This window comes from Perca fluviatilis, chromosome 16 (genome assembly GCF_010015445.1).
Source record: "Perca fluviatilis chromosome 16, GENO_Pfluv_1.0, whole genome shotgun sequence".
NCBI classification, from domain to species: domain Eukaryota; kingdom Metazoa; phylum Chordata; class Actinopteri; order Perciformes; family Percidae; genus Perca; species Perca fluviatilis.
Window position 1 is genome coordinate 4,851,930 of NC_053127.1, and position 17,447 is coordinate 4,869,376.

Genomic DNA, 17,447 nt, shown 5'->3' on the forward strand with positions numbered 1-17,447 from the left:
TTTTAGCTCCTCTGGTTTGCACGCTAGGCAACGTAGCAGACGGTTGTACGACACGTCACGACAAAGTGTTCATGGGAAATGTAGGCTTAGGACTACAAGCGGTGCTGCCAGATAAAGACTACGTTTTACAAGCCAAACACACACACAACCGCTGACATTTTATTGGAGGAAAACAGACCAATCTGGCAACATTTCTGCAGACGACCGATTCAAACAGATGCAGAGTTATTTGCTTCATTTATCACTAGCCAAATTGGCTCATAACTTAACTTGTTATCCTCCAAAATGTACCCGCATTTGGCAGATTGGCAGGTGTCAGTTTAAAGCCCTGCATTCAAGAGTGGAAGTTTTAAATAGTGCATCTCTCTCTCTCTGCCTCCCTGCATTTCCTGTCTTTAATGTACTTTATTATAAAAAAAAAGGAGACATAGGGGAGCTTCTACAGAGTGATAACGCCGGACAGGATACCTAAATCTAAAATAGTGGTGAACCTCAGAAGGGGAAAGGACTGAGGCATGTCTTGGAGGGTGATAGCAGAGGAGCAATACCTGTTTGTTTTTGTATTTGTGCGTATAGCTTTGCTGGAAATGCCGTTGTTCTGTGCATGTAATACTGTCACATGGTTTTCTTTTTCCTTTGTTTTAATGGCTCTTGTAATACGGCAGTTGTTGGGCGAGAGATTTTGTTGTGGTCTGGGACTAGTCTGGCTATCACCAGATCAAGCTCAATCTTTTAAGATTGAACATTAGTCTGGGGGAGTCTGCTCTGTATTTTCTACTGCACAAGATCAACGGGCTTAGTTCAAATGACTCTGTACGCTATTGGATAGTACTTCAACCAATCAGATCAACGATCTGGGTGACATAGCAGCGACAGCGGCATCGACGGGCTGCTGCGCTTCGGTGGCTGCTATGTTGAATGTAAACAAATGCTGCGTTCATGCCACCTGGGAATATCAGGGACCACCCCCCGTGGTTACGTTGTTTTTCCGACTGCCAGCTTTCACATGGTTGGGATGCGTGTTCTTCTTCTTCTGTTATATTGGGCGTTTGGCATAACAACTTGTTGCATGACTGCCTCCAACGGTTGGCCGTAGCCGAGAGCATCAGGTGGGTGAAAACATGGAGGCCACAATAACCAAAGATCTGCTGCTGTTTTCTTATACGAGCAGACAAACAGCACATCGCCAGGTGTGTGTTTGTGTTATCTGCAGGACAACCAATGGGAAAGGACATGGATAAGGTGTTGTTTTTTTATACATAGGCCTATTTATGAATAATCTGAAACATGTTATGTCTGTATATGTTTCTTGGCAGAGGCGTTTGTCCGCAATAAACAGTTTATTATCATTGAAATATGTCCAGTGAACCAAAGTCGCCTCCATCAAACGTCAGTTGTCAACAACGCGTCACCAACTGGGACACTCTGTCAGCAAAATCTAGCCCGAGTTTCCCAGCTCTGATTCCCAACAGGAAGTGATGTGAATGGTGACGTTTTCACTCGGAAAAATGTTTTTCCGATGTCAATGAACGCAGCAAAAAAGCCCCTTGGTCGCTTTTTCTATTGTCATCGTGCTAAACCCGCCAATAGCGCACCAGGTGGATAAGCCAGTTTGTGATTGGTCCCCGCAAAAATTGTAACCGAAGCAGGATAGATAAACATACAGGTATTCAGCCTGAGCTGCAGGGAGAAATCAAATCGCAGGTAAAGTCTGCAAAATCTGCACTGTAGCCTCCTTTCTGTCCACCACCACAATCATCATAATCAGCCACCACAGACAGGATTTAAAGGAATTATCAGCCTGCTGCTGTTCTGCAGACGTTTTCTGATTAACGTGTAAAACTCTAGGTGATTATGAGGTTAATTGAGCTGGGAAATGTGGTTTCCATGTACGTGTTATAGTATATGTGTGTGTGTGCGTGCGCGTGTGTGTGTGTTCGGGGTGTTTCTGTGGGACGGACTGAGCGGCAGGATGTACTGCTGGAGATATGAGACATTTTTAGGATTAAAAGAAAATTACTGCAGAGAAGAATGCAGCAGAGAAAAGGGCTTCATGCACACTTGCAACCTTGATACCATTCAAAATAATAAAATCAGGTTAACGTTTGAAATATGAAGTATTGTGTTGTTTTGTCTAATTATATCAAGTTATTTAAAGGAGAAGATGACCAAGAAATTCATTGACATACATATTTATAACTAGAACATTGTGAACTGTAACATGAAAGAATTTCGTTTACTATCATAAATAACATTAGTGGTATGATATTCCAAAAAATTCATTTTGGCTGAATTATTATTGGTTTTATTTGACTGTGAATACAAACACTAACAGGCTTCAGTGTTTATTACAGCCTCAATACCTAACTATTGAACAGATCAAACAACATACTAAAGAGGCATATTCTTTCATATCCAATCTGCCATTTTGTACTGCAATTTGTATTTTAATCCTGGAGAATTCTATCTATCTATCTATCTATCTATCTATCTATCTATCTATCTATCTATCTATCTATCTATCTATCTATCTATCTATCTATCTATCTATCTATCTATCTCGAGCTCGAGCCGATGCCTATTTTTCAAACAAACAACCAAGCGTGTTGGAAGCATTTCCAGGCAAAATAGAATAGTTAAAGGTATTTATATGTCGTTTTGACATAAATGCAGACATAAATGTAATTTAAAAAAATTATAAATAATTATTGATTTTCAAATATTGCACCTGTCAATACAGAACCAAATATTCTGGAGCCTATTTTGCCATCAATACTGCCGACGTTGTCTTTGCTGTAATCAGATCAGTATATATTTATGTTTAACGTGAAGTATACTACTGCTACATACTACTACATCCATGTGTACAGACGAGGCTAGCAGCAGCAGAAGCAGCGCCGCGTCAGCCACCTTTCTGGTGTGCAAAGACATAGAAAACGCCACGCAGCTGAAACGCCACGCAGGCAGTGTGTAGCCTGTAATTTCAATAGTGTAACTACCTGGATTGATAAAAATGTTACTCTCTCTTTCTATTCCACAGTTTGCTTGGCCGCTCATGGTCGATACGCTAAGAAGCTGTTTAAAGACTTGTTCTCCAACTACACCAACGCTTTGCGGCCAGTGGAGGACACCGACCACATCATCAACGTCACACTGCAGATCACTCTCTCCCAGATCATCGACATGGTAATCATACCCTGACTGCAGATCCAGATTTTCATGTTGTGTGTATTCCTGACCGTGCTGCGTATACATCAGACCGGCAATACGTCATCCAAGTCAAGTCAAGTTATTTTATTTGTATAGCACATTTAAACGAACAACAGTTGACCCAAAGTGCTTTACAGGTAGAGCAGGGAAGGCAGAAACAGATTGCCTAAAAGATACATAATCAAATGTGCAAGGTACCATGAATATAGTTAGGCAAAGGAAGAATTAAATAATGTAACATAGAATAAAACAACAATGGAACAACATTTGTATAAACAAAAAGATACAAAAAAGTTGAGTTCAGTTCATAGCTCCGAATCATAAAAAAAATTAGGAATCAAAGGGAGTTAATAGCAAGAGAGTAAAAATGCATCTTCAGATTTTATTTAAAACTAGCAATTGTATTACATGATTTGATATGAGGTGGGAGGGAATTCCAGAGTTTGGGGGCTACTACAGAGAAGGCTCGGTCCCCTCTGGTTTTTAGAAGAGGCTCTCATCACCACGCCCCTTTCCTTTCTGGGGGAAAACAATCCCACGTTTTGCATTGATGGCAATGGCGTAAGCAGAGGAAGTTGAACATATTTCCAAATTTTAACTTCCAAGAACCCGTTTTAAATTAATAACGCTATGTATAAAGGCCCATTTATGCTTCTGCTTCGAATTGACTGTGTACCCCTGCAGACCCCTCTGCGGTGGTATGCCGTAGCTCGACTTGCACCTCCAAAAATGTGTAACTTCGCATCAAGGCTATGCAGACTGCAAGGACTGTGATTGGTCGACTGGTCCTGTGTGTTGATAGTGGGTGTTTCCAGCAGCCTACTGTGGGGAGTAGCAACATGCTAGTTCACTGACATCAGCTCTGCAAATAAACTCAGACATATTTTGGTTACAATGACGGGGTTATCTGTTTGTAAAGTGTCTATATGTCATATCAGTAACCTTTTGAGATTAGCACTTCGCCAGCTAGCAGCACTTTGTGGGCAGTTGTGCTTAAGTTAGCTTGCTAACATAACATAAACTGGCTGGCAGACACCTCGCAAATAACCTCAGACTTATTGCCCCCTAGCGTTGTGGCGGTGAATTGCACCGCGATGCAAAGCAACCCCGACGCAGAACTCCGAAAGGGTCACAACGCCGTAGGAGCGATAGCGTAGCTACGGCGTGGAGTTGACGCAGAAGCATAAAACGGCCTTTAGAGCTGTTGTGTAGTTGGTTGCACCAACAATATGTCAACAAAACCTGATCTCCGATTTGTTCCCCTGCCATCATGTCCTGAAAAAGGTCCTGATAGATGGGCTTTGACAAAGGCTGAAACACTGTGTGTAGCGGGTTAACCAAGACTTTCACACTAAGATTTGAGGCTCATAATATATTCACAGTCAGTTTGGTAAATCGCTAAATGACAATTACTCTACTAATTTTACAACTAGTTTACCAGAGTGCTTAAGAAGGTAAAAAAATAACCAAAATGGATAAAATACACAAACAAATACACAAAACAAAACAAACAACAGTGGAAAAGGTAACGGTGTCAAAACTCAACTCAAATTGAAAAGCCAACGAATAGAAGTGTGTCTTAATAAAGGGCTTGAAAGTTTCAGTGGTCCAAGCAGTTCTCATTTAAATAGGTAAACTATTCCAGAGATTGGAGCAGCCACTCAGAAGACACTCAGGTTCAAACGTCAACAAGAAGTCCCGTCACCCAACATCTCTTAGAGCACCTTTAAAAATGCATCTATGGGATCTTCTGTTTTCTATCCTTTGTGGCCTTACTGATTTTACTTTTTTATTATTATTATTTGTTTTTAATTGCTTTTAATGTTTTATGTAAAGCACTTTGATATATAAATAAAATTTCCTTGCCTTGCCTTCATATTTGCTGCTCTGATGTATGCGTCCTTTCACCAGGATGAGCGGAACCAGATCCTGACTACCTACCTGTGGATCCGCCAGGTTTGGATGGATGCCTACCTCACCTGGAAGAAGGAGGACTATGACGGCCTAGACACCATCCGCATACCCAGCAGCTATGTATGGAGACCTGACATTGTCCTGTATAACAGGTAGGTGTAGCCTCCTGCTGGGGGATCTGCCTGACAGGACATTTGCAGGAAAGCAAGCTGATTAATTGGTGGTGTTATTAAGTTATTACTGACCATAGACTGTAAAAATAGTCGATGTAGGATCTTCTGTTTTCTATCCTCTGCGGTGACGTCACTGGTTGGTTTGTGGACTGCAGTTTAAAGACAAAAAGTTTGCCATCTTTGTATTTTGGAGCCAGAACTGACCACATTTGGACAAAAGCTCGAAGCTGGGCTAGGAAGCCAGGGTTGTTTATGGTTTCATGGCGCTGTGCTAAGCTAAACACTGAACAGGGAAAGTCGCCAATTTTTAACCCTTCCAACGTGAGTCATTCAGCGGAGTAAACGCAGACCTCTGGGTACTGGCGTCATTCACATGAAGAACAGAAAATCTGCAAACTTTCCCTTAAGTTACCAGCTAACGATAGAGCTAGCTAGCAGCTTGGTTGACAGAACGCTGAACAAGACATTTCTAGGTGACCAAATTGTTCCAATTAACTTTGTTGAAGTGAAAACACACAGTGAGAAGGTCAATCTTTATATTAAAAACATGGAAAACATACAAAAACAAGTTCAAGTCTCTTTTAATGTCCAAAATGTTAGCATGGTTAGCATGCTAAGCCTCTGTCCTGATTGACAGGTCCTAAAGCATCCCCTGCTTTATCGTTTATTTTAAAATAAATGGGAGCATTACTTACTAAATGAAGATCATGCTGTATTGAAGAAAACTTTAAACTAGCGATTGAGACCATAAAGTCATTATGAAAATGCTGAAAATTAGATAGAATGCAGGTTTAAGGCGCTTCCGCATTGGCTTTACTTTTCAGACCTGAAAGGGGCTGCTTGTGACGGACACATTCTGTAAGGCACTCCAATCTCACCTTAGCCCTTGTGTGGACAAAACAAGGGTTAATACAGCACCTTAGTGCTTGTTTATATAGCATTTTGGTCAGCTTAAACTGTGTTTAAATGTGCTGTAGAAACAAACTTTACTTACGTACTTTACAAGAGACAGGGTTTAGAGAGCAATTCTCAACAAAATAAATGGAAGTACATAATCCTTGTGTGGTCCTTCGGGTCCCGGTGACCCGAAGGACCACACAAGGATTAATCCCATCTCCCCAACTCCAATCCACTGTTGCTTCTCCCTGCCTTCACACGACTTCCTCCACTTTCTCCACCACAGTGCAGACGACGAGTTCTCCAGCTCCATGGAGACCAACGTGGTTCTTCGTAACGATGGGCAAGTCATGTGGGACCAGCCAGCCATCACCAAAAGCTCCTGCTCTGTGGACGTGGCCTTCTTCCCTTTTGATTTGCAGCAGTGTCACTTAACCTTTGGATCCTGGACTCACAACGGCAACCAGATGGATTTGTCCAATGCCTTGGACAGCGCTGACCTGGCCGACTTTGTCCCCAACGTAGAGTGGGAAGTGAGTGGTAACCTTATTCACGTGTTGTCAGAACAAGATCTCACTCCTAAATGTAATTTTATCAGAAAATACAATATTTTTCTATGTAGGTTCTGGGCATGCCAGCCAAGAAGAATGTCATCCTGTATGGTTGCTGTTCAGATCCGTACCCAGACATCACCTTCAGCCTCCACCTGAAGAGACGGGCCTCCTTCTACATCTTCAACCTCCTGATCCCCTGCATGCTGATCTCCTTTCTGGCTCCGCTGGGCTTCTACCTGCCGGCTGACTCTGGTGAAAAAGTTTCTCTGGGTGTCACGGTGCTCCTGGCCCTCACCGTGTTTCAGTTGCTGGTGGCTGAGAGCATGCCACCCTCCGAGAGTGTCCCACTGATAGGTGAGAAGACTTAAGCTTTGTTAGAGTTGTTGATTTGTTGAGAAAGTATTAAGAACTATATATTTAAAAGGTATCAAAGTCAAGTAGGTGGAAGTCATGGTGGTTGTAATAAATGTAGGATGCACTGTTAAAAAACACACCTGAGGTCAACAATGCTCCAGGAGCGGCTGTCAGCTCTCGCTCAGATTTCAATTGAGCACAAGGTGACAAAATTGCTGGGTAAAGATGAACTTATCAGGGCATTCTCAGCACTCAAACACAGAAGAGTAGATTTCTAAAAAGGGCTCAGGTGAAATCTATGCCCGCCGCCGGGTGTGCTGTCCACGGTGCTGAAATAATGCGGAGCCCAGGGGATGTTTTGAGCTGTTTGTTTTTTTAATGTCAGCCAAGACAGCTGAAAATATACTGAGCTAATCAATTAAGCAGAGAAGTTGCTGTCCGTGAAAGGGCGAGGCTTATTACGTTAACGTAAAATGCTGTATAATTGTATATAGATTTAATCAAATAAGGTTGGATTATTTCTATGTTGAGCTGCCTGTTCATGAAGCTGAAAGTGCACGTAATAAAATAATTTACCATTGATGCGAACCAACAGGAATCCTTGCTTTTTCTGCTCTATTATGTTTATATTTTATGTGGGTAGGGCCCCATATTAGTTATTGAAACGGGGGGTAGCTCAGAACTAAAAGGTTGGGAACCACTGTAGTACTTGACTCTATGCAAACAGAAAAAGTTGACTGAAGATGGGCACACATTTTTCCAATCCAGTCAACAAATGGAGATGATAGAAGGTGATTTCAAGCCTGAGAGGCAGAGCCAGTATGCAGAAGCAATAATTGGCAGCAGCACAGTGTTTGTGACAGCTTTATTTCAGACCTGCATCCTGTCAAACTACTTCTGTTAGCTCAGCATGTTCTGAATCTAATGTCAATATTGGAGCCAAAGCAAATCCTCCTTTTAAACTCCTTTATTTCTGCCACTTTGAAACCTTTTGGCATTTAACAGTTACAGTTTAAACAACACTTAGCTTTACCATAGACTGATGATAGGATTGTTCTGGGCTTGTTGAGAAGGTGTTGTGTCCTTCTTGAGCCAAACATAAACTATGTTCTTTTAAATCTTGGACTGACCTGTCTTTATAAATGCTTGGGCTGCTATAGGTTACGATTGCAAAAAAGAAAGAAAGAAGTCTTGAGAAACCCTAGGGTGTACGTATACACCTTACTCCAGATGAAATTCATTTTGTGCCAAAGGTTTGTCACTATAATTAACGCCAGATATGCAGCGAATGCCTGCATCCTGAAAGCTTCAGCAAGCCAAGAAACATTGGAAAGACAAGAGTTTCAACCCAACACATTTCACAGATGAAAGTGAAAGTTCGCTAGAGTGACAGCAGAGCTGCAGCAGAGTAAACGTTTTCTCTGAAGAAAACTGAGTTCATCAGGACTGTCTCAACCACACAGCCTCTGCATCACTAAACAGTGGGATATGAATGTCCCTTTCCAGTGTCCTGTGTGTAAATAGGTTTTCTACACAAGACCTGAGCTGCGGGTCAATACTTTGATCTCTCAGATGGCTGCTCCGTTCAGAGAGCCGGCTCAACAGGAACAAGCAACAGCAACTCAGCAGCTAAAATGTGCCAGATCAGAATACATTTCCTGTGATGTCTGCACTGGAACAACCAAAAAAAAAACCAAGAAAAATTTTTTTTTTTTTTTTTTATTTAAAAAAAAAAAAACAAACCAAACCCAACAAAAAAAAAAACCAAAAAAAAAAAAAAAAAAAAAACCAAAAAAAAAAAAAAAAAAAAAAAAAAAAAATAAAAAAAAAAAAAAACCCCAAAAAGCTATTAACAAAAAAAACCAAATGTTTCCCCTCCTTCTTTTTACTTTTTTAAACCACAAAACACATTTTTGTTCCTCTGAAAAATGAATATGAAGGAAGAAAGGCTGAACTGGGGAAGGCGACGGCTGAAATTCAACAGATGATCCAGAAAAGACGGCAGAAGGTACAGCAAATCAAACACTCAGTGGAGCTAAGTAATGAAGCTGCAGACAAAGAGAAAGCAGACAGTGTTCGGGTCCTCACTGCTCTGAAGGAGTCTGTTGAGAGAAGCCTAGTTGAGCTCATTGAGGAAATAGAAAAGAGGCAGAGACCGACAGAGAAACAGACTGAAAGCCTCATCAAAGACCTGGAGCAGGAAATCTCTGAGCTGATGAAGAGAAGAATTGAGCTGGAGCAGCTCTCACGCTCCGAAGACCACCTCCATCTCATCAAAACCTTCCTGACCCTGAATGCCGCTCCAACCATCAAGGACTGGACGGATGTCAGTGTCTGTCCTTCGAACTATGAGGGGACTGTGGTTCGAGCTGTGGCTCAGCTCGAACCACGAGGAGATACTCTGTAAAGCCTTGAAAAAGGTCTTTGAGGCAGAGCTGAAGAGGGTCCAGCAGTATGCAGTGGATATGGCTCTTGATCCTGATACAGCAAATCCCTGGCTCATCCTGTCTGATGATGGGAAACAAGTGAACCGGAGTGAGGTATTTAAGAATCTCCCTGACAATCCAGAGAGATTTTCTTATTATGCTTTTTTATTAATAAGGGACAAAATTCCACTAATTAACCCTGACAAAGCACACCTGTGAAGGTAAAACCATTTCAGGTGACTACCTGATGAAGCTCATTGAGAGAACACCAAGGGTTTGCAGAGTTATCAAAAAAAGCAAAGGGTGGCTACTTTGAAGAATCTAAAATATAAGACATGTTTTCAGTTTTCACACATTTTTGTTAAGTACATAATTCCATATGTGTTCATTTCATTAGTTTTTGATGCTCCTTCAGTGAGAATCTATTTCAATGTAAAAATAGTCATGAAAATAAAAAGAAACACATAATGAATGAGAAGGCTGTACTTGACGAACTTTTGGCCTGTACTGTATATATATATATATATATATATATATATATATATATATATATATATATATATATATACAGTGCTGCTCATAAGTATTCATACCCATGTTGATTAAAAAGAGCAATAAAAAAATCATCCTTTGGAAATAGATCTTAATGCCTTAATTAAAAAAATGAGGAAAAATCCAACCTTTTAAGGACACCAATTTGTTTTGTGAATGAATAATGTATTGTAAATAAATAAACGTTCTTCCTTAAAATACAGGGGCCATAATTATACATACCCCTATGTTAAATTCCCATAGAGGAAGGCAGATTTTTATTTTTAAAGGCCAGTTATTTCGTGGATCCAGGATACTATGCATCCTGGTAAAGTTCCCTTGGCCTTTGGAATTAAAATAGCCCCCCACATCATCACATACCCTTCACCATACCTAGAGATTGGCATGGTTTTATTTCAGTTAGCCTAATAGCTGGTTTGATTTGCATTGGTATGGATCTTAGCTCAGTTAGCTATTAGGCTAACTGAAATAAAACCGTGCCAATCATATTTTTTTTTACATTACATGCACCTGTCAATACAGAAGGAAATATTCGGTAGCCTATTGAAAGAAAGGGAATTGAAATATAAAAATATATATATCAAAATTTGTGCAAACAAATGTACAAACGCAAAAATATTGACAAAATAAAGTTGAAGAACACGCTATTATTTCATTTTATCAATGGGAAACATACATGTGTACAGACAAGGCTAGCAGCAGCAGCAGCACCGCGTCAAACACGTATCTGGTGTGCAAAGACATAGAAAACGCCATGCAGCCGAAATGCAGGCAGTGTGTTTTTCTTCCTTCCCCGCTGCAGTATAAGAGCCTCAGATCAGATGAGATAGTCAGTGGAAGAACTATGAATTTTAAATGAATGTCGAGTATGCTGAGAAACTGTTTACTGTTGTAAAAGAGAAGAAAGTTGCCAGGCAAGCAGATCTGCTGTTGTTCTGTGTGCGCCGTCTTTTTGTTTCTAACAACTTTGGTGTACAGTTTTACGACCGACAGTAAACACCACGTTTATGTTTCCTGGCTAACAGCACTGTAATGAGGGAGGCCTGCAGGTCGTTTAGGCCTGTCAGCGGTTATTTAAAATACGACAATCACAGCTCAGGAATCAATGATCTCTCAGAAGTTCAGCATTCAAGTCTCAGTATTACCCACAGCAGTTTAATTAAATCTTCACATCTAAGCTGAGAACTTTCTGTACAGCCAGTTAAGCTGTTTCCGTCTCACTAAAGAGGTACAAAGAGTACAACGGTTGTATCTTAAATAGTTTTAACTATCTCGGATTGTTGTCACATAAATCACCAACTGTCTCTGTCAAAGATAAACATACTTGGGAGATTGCATTTATTGCTGATATAAATTCTGTCCAGTTTAAAGTAAAGTAGATTTTTAAGCCGTTTTTAAAATGTGTGACTTGGATCAGCTGTGCTGTTTTGCGTGTCAGATAAAAATGTTGTCTCTGGTGTTAAACAGGAAGTAAACACATGACAACTTAAAGGCGCTGACGCACCAACCTGATAATCAGCCGTCAGACAGTCTGGCGAGGTCGGTGACTCGAGTCTGTTTGGTGTGTTTCGTCGGAGGAGCTGTCAGCCTTCATTTTGACCGATTTGACTTGTTGAATCGGCCAGTCGGCAGTCGGACTCAATGACCAATCTGATTGGTGGAGTGCTAGCCCTTGGCTAGCGAATCAGTGCACGAGCTGAGAACGCCAGCATCTTCTTATTACTAGCCATCGTATTTCCTTCCGTTCAGCGAGTAATGACAACAACGATCCTTCTTGACTACTATCAACACTCTCTGATGAAAACAGTGACTGACGACAGCATGCTCTGTGTTTACGAGGTCTAGAGAGTAATTTACGGTTTTAAATTTTTGGGCGACAATACAGATTAGCTCCACCTGCTGTTATGGAGACGTATTACGCACGCGCAGAACGTACACTCAAGTTGGCGTCGCTTCAGTGTGTTTCGATGTACTTTTCTGACCAACTCGGGTTGGTGTGTCAGAGCCTTAAAGGACACAAGGACGCATTTTGTTGAGTTGCCTCTTTAGCAAAATGTTTGGAGTAAATTTAAGTTGGAATTTTATTGTGAAAGGTATAACAGGAAAGAGTAATGCTGCGCTGCCGTTGACAATGTGGAAGTAAATGAAGGCCTTCTTGGTTCACGCTGGCTCGGACTACAGAGCCTCTTTGTTTTTATTTTATTATTTGCATAAGTAAAGGCACATAACCCTCGGCTACATGAGTGACGCAAAAGATAATTTGAAATCCGAATGGACAAACCAGAGCATGAATGAGACGCATCTGTAGAAATCTGACTGTAATCGCATTTCAAACCCCCTCCAAATATGGTGTGGATCCGATTTGCCAAAATTGCATTTTATGTGTTTTTTTGCTCTCCAGACTCAATTTGGAAATACCAAAAAACTGATTTGGGCTGGCAGTCTTCTTGTTATCCGACACTTTCCTTACAAGTAAACAGATTGGTCAGAGAAGCAAAGCTCACATTTGTCTTTGAAACTTTAAGGGCCTTATTTTAACGATCTGAGCGTATGATGTGGAGCGCCTGGTGCAGGTGTGTTTAGGGCGTGTCCAAATCCAGTTTTGCTAGTTTGACGGTCGAAAAAAGTGTCCGTGCGCCTGGTCCTAAAGGGTTGTACTTAGTGTCTTCATTAATCAGAGGTGTGTTTTGGGCGTAACATGCAATCAACCAATCAGAGATCATCTCCCATTCCCTTTAAAAGCCAGGCGCTTTTGGACCTTGGAGCATTGCTGTTATGATGGAGGATTTGCACCGTAATATTTTTATTTGTAATCTTCTGCATGTGTGTGTGGCTGCTGTGCCATGTGTGTGTAACAAGCATAGTGTGCACGCGCTTTTTATGCAGCCTAGGAGCATTTTACTAATGCTCTGTTAAAATAACAATGAAATGCCGCGTTATTGACTTTAGACCAGGTTTTTGTTGGTCAATGGCGCTACCACTTCCCGCTGCCTCAAGATAGCAATGCTCCCAGAATGCACCTGAACACACCTCCCTGTAAGACCAGCACGCCCAGAATGCACCTGAACACACCTCCCTGTAAGACCAGCACGCCCAGAATGCACCTGAACACACCTCCCTGTAAGACCAGCACGCCCAGAATGCACCTGAACACACCTCCCTGTAAGACCAGCATGCCTAGAATGCACCTGAACACACCTCCCTGTAAGACCAGCACTGCATTTGCTATTTACACAACGTGGGCGCTGGACGGGACATTGAGAACTGCGTCGGTCTTAAACTAGCTGGGTGCAAGATAGGGCCCTAAATATTTAACTGTACGTGGATTTTCAACACTAAATGATCTTCAATTTTCTTTTTTCAACAGGAAAGTACTACATTGCTACCATGACGATGGTCACTGCATCAACAGCGCTCACCATCTTTATTATGAACATCCACCACTGCGGTTCTGAAGCTCGTCCCGTCCCACAATGGGCCGAGCGCTTCATCCTTAACTACCTCGCCCGCATCTGTTTCGTCTACGAGGTCGGTGAGAACTGCCTCGGCAGGACCGCGTCCAGGAAACAACCTCTGTCGCAGGAGGAGCCCGAAGCCCCGGCAGCCAATGGCAGCAACACCAAAGGAACAAACTGGGATGTGAACGGGCAGGTGTGGGCAGGGAGGGTGGAAGACGACGCGGCTGGGGAGTCTCTAAAGCTGGAGCGGACCAACCAGACGGACTGGAAAGAGGATCTGTTTGTGACCATCAACCATTCGGAGGAGGAAGGAGCTGCTGGAGGACATGAAGGGAAGCCGGAGGAGTCAAAAAGAGCCAGTAGAGGAGGAGGAGGAGGAGGAGAGCATGTTGAAGAAAAGAAAGGTGTAGGAGGTGAAGGAGGGAACAGGAGGGAGATCTTTGTGAGAACCCAGTGTGTGTGCCAGCACCAGGGACTGCGCAGTAACGTTGAGTACATTGCCAACTCGTACCAGGACCAGCGAGCGGCGCAGCTGCGCATTGGGGAGTGGAGGAAGGTCGCCAAAGTCATGGATCGCTTCTTCATGTGGCTCTTCTTCATTTTGGTCTTCTTCATGAGCATCCTCATCCTGGGAAAAGCCATCTGATGGAGAAGATTTCTCCATCGGAGATTCACATGAGAGGGTGATGGTAGCGAGTAGCGATAAAATAATTTGCTTAACGTTCCATTAAGTCTAAAATCAGTCATAATTTTCTGGAAACAGGTGGGTTTTCAGATGGGTTTTAAAGGTTAAATCTGCCGTAAAAGTATACTCTATCTGGTGTCTTTTCAAATTATGATTTCCACCATAATTTAAAATGTAGACATGTGGATTTAAAGAGACGTGGCCACACAAAAGAAGTTTGCACAGATAGGTGGATACGTCAGATTGTGAGGTTTAAAATCATCCACAAAAGGCCACAGATAATTTTCTTGAAAGTTCTTAAAAGCATCCCATCAAATATGGAGAGATTTGAATCAAAAAGTATGATCATCAGCTCTTTAGATCAATACATTTTGTTGTAAGATTCAGAAAAAAAGGAGCCAACGTTCGCCTGACATCGCAACACCAAATTGCAAATGTGAGTTAGTCTGGAACATCTTAGTTCATGTTCAACTTCAACGGCTGTAGACAAAAATACATCTGGACGCAATTGGATAGACCTACAACCAATCAGGGCAACGAAACGTGGCATAGCACTGAGCGACAGACAAACGTAAACAGACTACAGCGTGCAGGGATGAGGTTTTTTTTTAACAGAAAGTTCCACATATGATCGCCGTAGTGTCCTCGGCGTGAGGGTGCAACATTGCGTATTTTTCATGAAGCACGAACGCTCTGCAAGTTGTCAGTCATTGTATCTAGCCCGCCCCATATGAGATAAACAGTTGTGAATGGCTGAAAATCTGTCTGTGGGCCAGAGACCAGACGTATAATAGATACACAATATTAAATGAATTTACATACACACGCACATACATATATATATATATATATATATATCTATACACATACGTATACACATACATACAGTACAGGCCAAAAGTTTGGACACACCTTCTCATTCAATGTGTTTCCTTTTTATTTTCATGACTATTTACATTGTAGATTCTCACTGAAGGCATCAAAACTATGAATGAACACATATGGAATTATGTACTTAACAAAAAAGTGTGAAATAACTGAAAACATGTCTTATATTTTAGATTCTTCCAAGTAGCCACCCTTTGCTTTTTGATAACTCTGCAAACCCTTGGTGTTCTCTCAATGAGCTTCATGAGGTAGTCACCTGAAATGGTTTTACCTTCACAGGTGTGCTTTGTCAGGGTTCATTAGTGGAAGTTTTTTCCCTTATTAATAAAAAAGCAAAGGGTGGCTACTTTGGAAGAATCTAAAATATAAGACATGTTTTCAGTTATTTCACACTTTTGTTAAGTACATAATTCCATATGTGTTCATTCATAGTTTTGATGCCTTCAGTGAGAATCTACAATGTAAATAGTCATGAAAATGAAAAGGAAACGCATTGAATGAGAAGGTGTGTCCAAACTTTTGGCCTGTACTGTATGAAAAAATAAACGGATGGTGATATACTCAGAGAGCAACAACAACAACAAGAAAGAAAAAAACTCATGCTGGGTCAAAAGCCAGTGAGAATAAGTGAGTCTTTAGGCGTGATTTATAAACAGGCAGTGTGGGGGCGGCCATCCTCATATGGAGGGGCAGTTTGTTCCCCAGTTTGGGGGCGACAGCAGAAAACGCTTGGTCTCCCCTGGTCTTTAATCTGGTCTTTGGGACCACCACAAGAGACTGATCAGCAGATCTCAGTGACCTAGAGGGGACATATACCTGTAAAAGGTCTGTCTGAGACTTGATGAAATAAAACAGACCCTGCAACGTAAATATAATCTGAATATCTAATGTTGGAAGCAACAAATCAGGTCAAGACTCCACAGGGTTTTGTTTCTCTATCTCCAAAGTTCCAGGTATATGATTTTCTTAAAACATCTGAAAATAAACTTGGAACTTTAAATGCATTTACAAATTGAAAAGTATTTATTTAAAGAAATTTAAAAAAAAGACAATGGAGAAGTTTTATGCAGCTTAAAGGCATAATCCCATTTGTTAAAAACATGATCTGAAACTAAACTCCGATGAGTGCTGGTTACAGTATTTTTCTTGTGTATGGCAAAAAACTTGATTTTAAAGATGAATACGAAATTTAAAAGGCTTCCATCTGTTTGTGATGATCAAAACTGAAAAACCACTGACCACTTTGACACACACACACACACACACACACACACACACACACACACATACACACACAACTCACTACATTCTTAAAGTTTAAAAATGTTATGTTTGCATCACTTTTTTAATATATATTTTGGAGTGATTTTTGACAACTTACAAATGCATGCAAGATTGTTTTTAAATCATTGATCACATTGACATTTGTGATATGTGGGACTGCAAAAACAATTAGTTTTTTCTGTCTATCAATTTATCTTTTAGTACAGTATATAAAATGTGAAATATGAACATATTCCCATTTCAACTCTTCAAACTGGAGAAGTTTGTATCACCTGAAATTTTGAGATTGAATCTGATAAAATGACTTAAACGTCGATTATCAGAATTGTCATCGTTCAGTTGAATTGAATGTCGATCAACTTAATTGTTACTCGAACAACCAATGAATGAAAGTGAATGTTTCATTTGTGAAATCTACTTTTATATTTACAGTTTTAACATACAGTAATAGTAAGAACGGGTGGGGGAGAGGTGGTAGAAAATGAGAATAAGGAATAGAGGAATGAAGGAAGAAAGGGAAGGAGGGATAGAAGTGTCTGATTCCAGATGCCAACGCTGGACCAAAAAGAGTTTTGCTAACTAGCAGTGTTGTAGTCTAGACCACCTAAACCGTGACCAAGTCATCACCAAGACCAGAGTTTACCGAGACAAGACCGAAACTTTGATTGGTTTGAGACCGAGACAAGACCGAGACTTTGAGGGATTGAGACCGAGACAAGACCAAGACTTTGAGGAGTTGAAACCGAGACAAGACCAAGACTTTGAGGGGTCGAGACCGAGACAAGAACGAGACTTTGAGGAGTTGAGACCGAGACAAGACCAAGACTTTGAGGGGTCGAGACCGAGACAAGAACGAGACTTTGAGGGGTCGAGACCGAGACAAGAACGAGACTTTGAGGAGTTGAGACCGAGACAAGACCAAGACTTTGAGGGGTTGAGACCGAGACAAGAACGAGACTTTGAGGGTTGAGACCGAGACAAGAACGAGACTTTGAGGAGTTGAGACCGAGACAAGAACGAGACTTTGAGGAGTTGAGACCGAGACAAGACCA

General features: G+C 41.3%; 1 protein-coding gene across 1 annotated transcript; it reads left to right on the top strand.

The window, feature by feature from the left end:
• The first annotated feature begins 2,860 nt into the window (after positions 1 to 2,860).
• On the top strand, positions 2,861 to 15,045 carry LOC120544269 (neuronal acetylcholine receptor subunit alpha-9). The gene is made up of 6 exons (XM_039777910.1): positions 2,861 to 2,864; positions 3,041 to 3,186; positions 5,122 to 5,276; positions 6,481 to 6,727; positions 6,817 to 7,102; positions 13,448 to 15,045. Exons 1-6 carry the CDS (start codon positions 2,861 to 2,863, stop codon positions 14,182 to 14,184), a joined length of 1,575 nt encoding a protein of 524 aa, XP_039633844.1. The 3' UTR covers positions 14,185 to 15,045.
• The last annotated feature ends 2,402 nt before the right edge of the window (positions 15,046 to 17,447 follow it).